At 33.4% G+C, this 9,672-nt stretch overlaps 1 protein-coding gene across 1 annotated transcript; it reads right to left on the bottom strand.

The window, feature by feature from the left end:
• Positions 1-196: 196 nt before the first annotated feature.
• Positions 197-9,325, bottom strand: LOC130648365 (28 kDa heat- and acid-stable phosphoprotein-like). The gene is made up of 6 exons (XM_057454393.1): positions 9,174-9,325; positions 3,401-3,483; positions 3,264-3,311; positions 3,061-3,185; positions 2,082-2,233; positions 197-473 (listed from the first exon to the last, which is right to left on the bottom strand). The coding sequence occupies exons 1-6, from the start codon at positions 9,181-9,183 to the stop codon at positions 373-375; spliced, it is 519 nt and encodes a 172-aa protein (XP_057310376.1). The 5' UTR covers positions 9,184-9,325; the 3' UTR covers positions 197-372.
• Positions 9,326-9,672: the final 347 nt, after the last annotated feature.

The raw sequence follows: 9,672 nt of genomic DNA on the forward strand, positions 1-9,672 counted from the left end.
GAAATTTAATCCATCCCTAAATCGCATAATGACATAAAAATTAAATTATAAGTTGCTTTGTGCATAAAAAAGGATTTTGTGGATCCATAAGAAAAGGAAAACAACTTTGCTATTAACTGTTACCAAAACTTTAAAACAATGCTAATTAACTGTCAAAGTTTAAATTGAAATAAAAAGAGAGTTAAATAATAACTAATTTCATAATGTTGAAATTTATTCTATTAACCCTATCAATAATAAAACCATCAGCTATTATATTGTATCCATTATTATTTTCTTGTTCATGAATAACTTTGTTTCGGGAAACTCTGTCTGGCAATCTACCATTAAGCAGGTTCCCGTTAAGCCCATAAAGCATTGTTGCAACACTTTTTATCGTTTCTTACGACGACCACCAGGCTTGGGAGCGTTAAGTTGCGCTTCCATTGCTGCTTTTCTTGCTTCTTCTGCTGCTTTTAATTTCGATTCTTTTTCTGTAAAAAAAACATTTAGTTATGTTTATAACCTAACACTGCTTTATGGCAACTCAAAATACGCTTCATCAAAGCCGATTTTCCATAAGGACACACTGAACATGGCCCCTATTGTTGACTTTAATTTCCACTTAAAAAGCAGTAAAAGAAGCTTATTAAAATAATAGATAAATCATTGTCAAGGAATGTTTTTGCTCAAAGATTTAATGGTATTAATAATTTATTTAAAAAAAACAAAAAAAACAAAAAAGGTATAAAATCGCAAAATATAAAAGAAAAAGTTGATTTTGACTAAAAAAACAAGTCATGTCAAGAATACACTTAAAAAAGGATCTGCTTATATATTAAATATAAGAGTGTATAAAATTTTATTATAACATTTTCTAATTTTGCAGCTTTTCTGGTGTCTACATATATAAAAACTCTTGAATCACAAAATTTCAAAACTTTTTTTAATTCCGTGTTTAGGTAATTTAGACAACTTAGCATATTCTTATTGGATAGCATTTTAAGAATACGTGTAAAGTTAAAAGTAAAGTCCATTTTTGCACACACTGCTTTTGGTGGAATTTTAGCAAAAAAAACACTATGTTCAGTTTTGAAACGCAAGTTCAGTAACATTTTTAATAGGGGTCTAGCAAATTTATTAGATTAAATTCAGGTCATTTGGGCAATATCATACATTTAGGGTTTTTTATTTATTTTGCCAGGGTCTTAAAAGAAGATTTTCACTTTTAAAAAGTTTTAGCATGAAAGGCTTTACTGACTTCACTGAAACTGATATTACAACTAAATCAATTTATCTATTAAATATCTCATTGAAACCTGTAATAAAAAATTGTTTTTTGTACACCTTAAAAGTACATATAGTTTATTCCAATAGTTTAAGCAAACTCGTCACCAAATCTTTTTGTTACGGTTGTCAGAGGTTTTTTTAAAACTTAATCTACATTTTAGGGTTCTTTAACCCTATTCGGTCTGGGGTTTTTTGAACATAGCGGAAGCAAACACAGTAAACAGACAGCTACAAATATCATTTTAACATTTTAAAGTAAGAATAAGCTAAGGGAATTAAATGAATATTCCTAGCATCTCAATCAGCAGACAAGAAAGTAGTTGACTGCATTTATTTTTATCCTCTTTAATGCAAAATTTAAAAACAGTCAATGCCACTGTTAATTCTGAGATGTTAAAAGCACGCAGACAAAACATATTGCATCAGTAATTTTTCCCAGACGTAAAAAAATTTGAACTAGAAAGGCCGTGTTCTAATAGCAATCTTATCATAAATTTCTGCAACAAGTGATTACTCACATGAAAGATAAGGTTGCAGTGTTTGTCACTAATTTATTTTTACATTTAGCCTTTCTTATACAGCATTATTTATGATGACATATGGAAGTTACATTCCATCATCGTAGTTTCACAATTACAAAATAAGATCATAAAAAAGTAGCACATAATAATAACAACAAATATTAGTAACAACATTCACTTGCTATTTAAAAACAGATGAAAGAGAAGGTAGGAATTGTATAATGAAGGTAACCACTATTTCTGCACTAAACAGTCACTACATATTTGTTAACAAATTTAAAAGTACAGTACCTTTTTGGTCCTGCTCCTTTTTCTTAGCGGCTTCCTCCCTTTGTTTTTTAATTATAGCCAACCTTGCCAGATCTGCTCTTGCTTCATCAGTTTTTCCTTCTGCATGCAACTTCTCATAGCGTTTCCTAGCTTGTTCTTTTTCAATTGCTTCTCTAAGAAAATAAGTTTTAATGCGTTTAGACAATCTTTATTGTTATTATTTTATCTTTTTTATAAACATAGGAAGCAAAGAACGGTTTTAAAATATATAACTGGTAATTGGTTTTAACCAAATATTAAGTCCGTTTGCATGAATCAGGATATATAATACAAGATTAATTTACATAGACTCTAGAAAATCAAGTAAGGCAAAAAAAACATGTGTCAGTGCTACTAAATTGTGTACATTATTTTAAAAAAGCACAAACTTTTTTTAGAAAGTCAAAAAGTTAAAATTATTCACAGGTTTTGTCCATAATGGCCACCTGTCTTAAACATCTGAAACTTATAAGTTCCATATTATGTACTCAAATGTTCAGATTTTACCCTGTAATTTCACCCTGAAACAGATAAAAATCAGAACCATCAGAAACTTCAAAAAGAAGCTTATAAGTCATTCCAGAACTAAAGTAATTAAATTATAAAGCAGAAAGTGGTATATTGGATGAACTTTAAGCTTCTGATAATGTCAAAGAACATGCTGTCATTTAAAAATATTTATTGCTATGTACACACAGAAACTGCGTCAAATTTGAATGCAGTTGGGAAAGTCTATCAGAAGTTATGGACTAGGCTAGGGAGGAAATTGCCTAGGTAGAGCCACACTATTGCCTAACATCCTATATTTGTTTTATGTTGATTGAAAAATGTAGATACATACCAGGACAAGAGAAGAAATGTATGAGTTCTTTAATGTTGATAGTTAGGTTATAGTTTTTATGTTGTCAAGTGCAGACATCATACATTTCACCAAATAACAGTCAAAAATAAACATTCTAACCTCTCCTTTCTGGTAAGTTCTGGTTTGGCAGCTTCAGCTTCAATATCACCAGCCTTCTTCATTTTATTTTGAACGCGATTAGGATTTTCAACCTCAATCAAGGACTGAGGACCCTTTCCAGTTTCCTAATGAAAGAGTAATTTAAGGAAATTTAAATGGTAACAGAACTGGTAACAACAAAATTCATGCTATAGTTTACATACCTCCTCTTCAGACTCTTCTGATTCATCATCTTCATCTTCTCTTTTTCGCTAAAAGAATCACAGGTACATTGGACACGAAAACAAAACATTAACATAGTGCTAATACATTGCAAAAAGTTTAATGTTTTCCAGCATACCCGATAGTCATCATTCATTTGCCGATCGATTTCCTCGGCAGAAGTAAAATGCCTCGTTCTTCCCTTGTAGTTTTTCCCTCTTCCTAACAACATAAACTCAACAGTCTCATACTACGACAAGGCATATTTTACTATATACAAAAAGATGAGCAATTATTTAAACATTGGTTCCTTTTATTTTTACTCTCATCTTTTAATGAGCAGATTTAATTTTACATGCCATTTATTAACACTTATAATTATAGCTTTATTATATATATATTTTACGACAAGCTTTTATGTAGTATATTTTGACATGTTGAATATGTTTCGCTTAAAAATATGACTCAACTTGTGCTGTTACAAACTTTTTAAAAAGTGAATACTTTTCAACATGGATTTTGTTGTTGGTAATACCATTTGCATTATGCCTGCATTTCCAATTTCTCACATTAATCACAGTACAAAACCACAATTCGGGAATTTCCCTCAAGCTTCATTAAAGCGTTCCAATCATTTAACAGAAACATCATCAACAAATGGCGGCCTTGGGCAAGGCCGCCATTTGTTGATGATGTTTCTTTTTGCTTTCTTCAAATGTTTGCCTCCCTAATTAATTGAATATTATGCTTCAGTAAAATCTACATCTGAAATGATACCCTGCTTTGAAACTTGGTTCATGGCAAAGAAGATAGAAATGAAATATTTTAAAATAGCTTCCGTTACTCCCGCTTTAAGAAGTTTTGTACAATTCTTAACTAGTGATATCCCTCAGTAAGTCTTAATGCATCTTTAATACATATGAGTTCGGTTTTATTTTTTGTGCCTGCTGTAATATTTTTTTGTTGCTATCATTATCCCAAATTTAAAACCATTTTTACACAGAAACAAATTGAAATTATTTGACGGTTTCCCGCAGTACACGCAGAAAGTGATTTTGAATTGTTTTACTTATTGATGGGCTTTTAGAGAAGTATGGAAAGGCTACAGTTTCTCGTTTAATGGCCACCCGATATGTACATATACTTACTAAAATTACTTTTTTCATAAAGGTCAAATTGCGATTAAAAGAAAAGGGAATGGATGTCCCAATACCTTCAGGAACAACAGTGCATTACCAATTTTGCCCACCTCGCAGTAATTGCCACACAGCAAAGTCATATACTGGTCGTTTCAATATTATGGCTAAGGTCCAACAGAGACAAATACGCAAAGATCATGCATATTTTCTGTAAGTTTACTTACATATAAACAACAAACTGTACACAAGCCAATCTTTGACATTTGCATTTACAGTAGTTCTCATTTATTTCTCAAATCACTTTTTATTTTAGGAATTTAAGAGAATGGGTTGTTGCAAATAAAGAGCATTGTAGCATGGTCTTCATAGATGATAAAGCTAAAACTCCAGTGGGTGAGCCTAGGTGTCCAGAAGCTGCCGCTAGTTACAGAGCGTTAACAAAAAATGGTGTTGTACTGACTACTTCAGATCATGATTATCACGTGGCAAACATCACCCCATCTGTTGATCTCATCTGTGACATTCCAGATTCTGCAAATGAGTACTTTTATTCAGGACAAATTTATGATAGCTTAAAAGATGCAGTTTTTGATCCCTCAAGTCCAATGCGGCATGTGGTTGAGTTGTACCATGTACTAAAGGAACATAATATATATTACCACCCTACTTGTGCCTGTTTACTGATCAAATTTTTGTATGTGCAACATACACTACTTACATTATTTCGGTTGGGAAACTACCACATTCTAAACGTTGGCCGTTGTGCACCTTAGGAGAGAGTTGCATGTCCCTACTCAGCATTGGCTTGCAGGGACTTGCACCAGAAAGAGATTATGCAGGCACCTTCGAACCAGTTATCAAGTCATGTGGGTAGGTGAAGGCTTTGCGCACAAAAGTTGGTGAGCAACAAGGGTTGGAAGACTCATTCCAGTCTTCATTATGAAGCACGAAGCACATCTTAGAGGACGCATTCCAGATGTTAGAGTTGAAAGGGAAGCAGGTCAAGATGTTTCAACCGCACGCAAGCGATGAGGAATTCTGTAAAGCACTCCATGCCATCGAGCCTTAAATCAACTCTGATAGGGATATGCCTCACTTGATGACAAAATTAAGGGACTTTCCTCAATTGAAGAATTTTCTGAAACGTCATTTAACCAATGGATTGTATATGCTGCAGTATCGCAAATGCAAAGATTCTACTTGCTGCAATCGCACAAACAGGGAGTTGCCACCTCCTGTTCCTGCCCCTATATTGGGTATCAACAAAAATCAGTATATGAAATTTGTAGATACATACGGGAAAGTTAGAACAACGGAAAAAGATTGTCCCTCGCTTAACAGCAAAGAAAGCAATCTGAAGACTTCTTCCAATCACAAGTATTTGAACAGTGGAGTTGTTACCACCATGAATTCCACAGTCTGTGGTACGGATAGGTGTATCTTTTCTTTGGATAGAAAGCGACATATTGAAGATGAAAGAAGATTAAAAGATATTATATTTTCGTGTGGAATACACTTAGAGTGTGGAAAATATCACACTGATACTCATCCCAAATGTTCATCCTTGATTCAATTAGAGTATTATGGATCCAGATCTCTGACAAGCCTTCTCTATGTGCACTGTGGTGCCAAAGAAATTGACCAAATCTCTTTTTGAAGGAAAAAAAGAGATGTATGCAACTGTTTATCCTGTGTGCAGTAGGTGCATTGAATTGAACTTAAAAGAGGTTTGCAGTGGTGTCAAATAAAAAGCACCAGCTAAAAACCGCGAAGTTGTTAATGTGGAAAATAACACCCCAGCAGGCCTCGTCAGGAAGAAAAATGCTGGCGTGCAAGCTTTGCACGTCATGGTACTTTTCAATCATTTTGAGGCGTGCGATTTTTGCACGGCATAATTTCCAATGATGTGCGATGGCGTGTGCTCATTTTTGTTTCTTCTTTTCTCCTGAGTAATCATAGAACTCACATACAGCAACACTAATTTAGCCATGTTTTGAAAAGCAGGTAATTTGTTGTGACAAAATTAAAATGTGCGATGCATTGATTATTCATTATTTTTGAAAAAAACATTTATACGACGTAGCAACAGAACAAAGAAAATTTTCACAGTCATAAAACTCTTACAGTTAATAACTTTTTTGTAAATATTTTTTTAGATGTAAATATTTTTTATTTTTAGATATCACAAAAAATATATATTATTAAACATTAAACTGTTTTTTTATAAAGAAAATCCCTCACGTTATTATTGTTGCTTCGATCTTAAAACATCCCCCAAAAAACAAAAAGATAACAAGCTTTGTGACGTCCTGTTTCTACGGCGATATTTTAAAATTATACAGATTGTTGTCTGAGTTATAAACCAATGTTTGTTCAAAAATATTCAGAAAGCAAAGCCTGCATGTGGCAATTGATCACCATAACTATAATTAGATATCATGCTGAGTCTGTGCTTGCGAAAGAACATGCTGGAAGTCATTTCATATAACGAAGTAGCCAGAGCATTTAAGTTGAACTTTAAATTTTGTTGTTTTTTTTTAACTAAATTAAAAAAAAATTAAGTGGTGAATTAAAATTATTGTCTTAATTTTTTCTTTAATATAACTCGCAAGTAACATGATATAGTTTTAAATATTTACTTGCGAGAGTTTAATTATTGCGTACTCGTGTTATTAAAAAGATTACTCTTATTTATTTTACTCGCACTCGCAGTGTACTCTCACTCTGAATTATTTTACTTCCATTTATTTGTACTCATACTCTTAAAGATGTGTAGCTTTACTCGTGATCGGAACTGTATATTTTTCCTCTATGGCTTCATTGAACAGAATATTATTTACTTTAGTGTGCGATTAGCGCACGCCTGAGGTATTTAGTGTTTTTTTTTGGCGTGTGAAGATTGCATGGGAGCCATCAATGAGATCCCAACAACAAGCAGGAACCAGACAAGTTTAATTGACTTTTTTCGTCACTCTTCCACAATCAAAAGAAAACGATGCAATGAAGAAACAAGAGAATCGACATCAAAGACAGCGATGGTGTTAGAAGCCATGACAGGAAACAAGGACATGAAAGAGGAAACCCCTGCAAAGAAAAAAGAGGTTGACGTAATGGGTGGCACGCAAAATGAAGATGATGAAAGTTGTAGCTGGTAAGGATCCACCCAGGCGTAAACAAATTGTGAAGTGGGTTGGTTGCAATATATGTAAACTCTGGGCAGATTTGGTTTGCGCAGCAAATGGTGAGTGAAGAAATGTACAACGAAATAGCTGGTGGTGTAAAAAACATGTTTAACAACAATTCATAAGATTGATAATTGTTTGTATTCTTTTATTCTTACGATATGGACATTTTGGTTTTGTTGTCGCAATCCTTGTGTTTATTGTTAGATAATTCTCCAATCAAAGCATTGCTCTCCTTTTCAGCGGTCCTCAGAATTACTGTTGTTATGTCCCAATGTTATTTCGATAGGGGACTGCACTGCGCTGCTCAGTGCTATATTTTCCTGCTTCGCATTTATAGTGCAATACAAGCGAAAACCATGGGAACGATGTTCATTAACAAAAATGGAGCTTGAAACGAGCCTAAAAATACAACTGGCGTACATTTAAAACAAATAACAAAATATGGCTGCCAAATATAGTATTTTTGTAATTTTTCTGACCGACTCACTCTTGTAATTAGAATGACGCTAACCAAACATATTTTCGATGGTGGCCTTACAGAAATTTAAGACCGTATAATGATGTTGTCTTTACTCATTCTCGGCTTAACATCCGTTTTCCATGCTGTTTTTATTAATTATGTGAAATTTAATTTTTTGTTTAAAAAAATAGAAAAATTATCACAACCTGCTTTGCTTTTTAAACATAAAACGCTTTTTTCTTGATAATAAGATAAGGTAAAAAAAACACTTGCAACACGTGGTCTTTGGATTTTTTAAACAATCGGAAATGTTACATTTTTTAATAGAAAATTAGAAAGAAGGTACACAGGAAAACATAGGCACTCTTTTTAAGAAAGAATTTTATTTAAGATCACAAGCCTCAACAAAGTTTGAACAGTGTCGTTTTTTCCTAACCTAATAATACAACTGTAAAATAATATACATGCTGGATTTTACAGCTCCATTAGCAACATAAACACAAATTTTAAAGAAATTAAAGACAATTATTTTAAAGTAAGAACAAAATTATGTTTTCACTAAACAAAATATGGAAAAAATGAGGCTAAAAAATACTGGGAAAAAAAGTGGCATCTGCAATTTTTCATTTGTAAACTTAGGGGACCCTGTTTTACCTTCTCTGCTGTAACCCTTTATATATAGATTTGCTTATGAACTTAAGCAAGGGACCCGTTCACCACTCCGCAACACTTTATCTATATATAATACCCGTATAGGTCTGTCTGTCACGCAAAATGTTACCGCAAGTACCAAGACGCGAGCAATGCTGTTTAAAAAGAATGGAAGAACCAGATTTTTCCACAGGGAGCTGACTAGCTAGTATATTGATGATTTTGCATAGCTTTATAAGTCATTTGCTAATTAAATTAGACTTTAATATTTTGATAATCAGAAGGAGAAGTACATTAATTTAGCAGTGTTCTCTCTGAACTGCCTGCATATTTTATTCCATCAACCAAACTGACTTTAGTCTAGTATGTATGCTAGCTAGCTAGGTAAACTAGCTAGGTAGCTGTCATTTTCCAAAATTAATCTGACAATGACAATAAGACAAAATAGACAATGACAATAAGACAAAATATGTATACCTCTTGGCATTTTGTGAAAAAGGTTTAAAAGACCAATATAGCAAGCTAGTGAAACTATAAAAAATACTTCAGGAAGATTTCTCTTTCTTGCTTTGACTTTCAATTCTGCTGATTCGCCTGGGCATTCGATTTCGTGTTTGTGTTCATGGGCTCGATTAGTAAGAAAACTTTAAAACACCCGTTTGGAAAAGATCAAATAAGCGAGGCCTATTTCGTCAGGCATGTTCAGTTAAACGAAATTTCCATCGCACAAAACCAGGCCAATATTTGCGGGTTAAACATAATATTTCGATAGACCAGGTACCCCCTTATAGGGTTTAAAGCTTTGACGCAGGGGTGGGTTTAAACAGAAAATAGAAATAGATTGTTGCGCGGACACAAGCGAGAAACACCAAGGTTTAATACGAAGGAAATCGGCTATGACTTTATTTAGCACCGAACCAAGTAGATCCGACACAGGACGTACAGCAGAATGCCCACGTCCGCAGATGCCGACTAA

This window comes from Hydractinia symbiolongicarpus, chromosome 7 (assembly GCF_029227915.1).
Source record: "Hydractinia symbiolongicarpus strain clone_291-10 chromosome 7, HSymV2.1, whole genome shotgun sequence".
Classification (NCBI taxonomy): domain Eukaryota; kingdom Metazoa; phylum Cnidaria; class Hydrozoa; order Anthoathecata; family Hydractiniidae; genus Hydractinia; species Hydractinia symbiolongicarpus.

What these genes read in the sequence shown, in the direction of transcription:
- LOC130648365 (XM_057454393.1), bottom strand. An exon ending in AAATGAATGATGACTATCGG is followed by an intron (nt 3,312 to 3,400) that starts GTATGCTGGAAA and finishes TGATTCTTTTAG; the next exon opens with CGAAAAAGAGAAGATGAAGA. An exon ending in AAAGGAGCAGGACCAAAAAG is followed by an intron (nt 474 to 2,081) that starts GTACTGTACTTT and finishes TTTTTTTTACAG; the next exon opens with AAAAAGAATCGAAATTAAAA.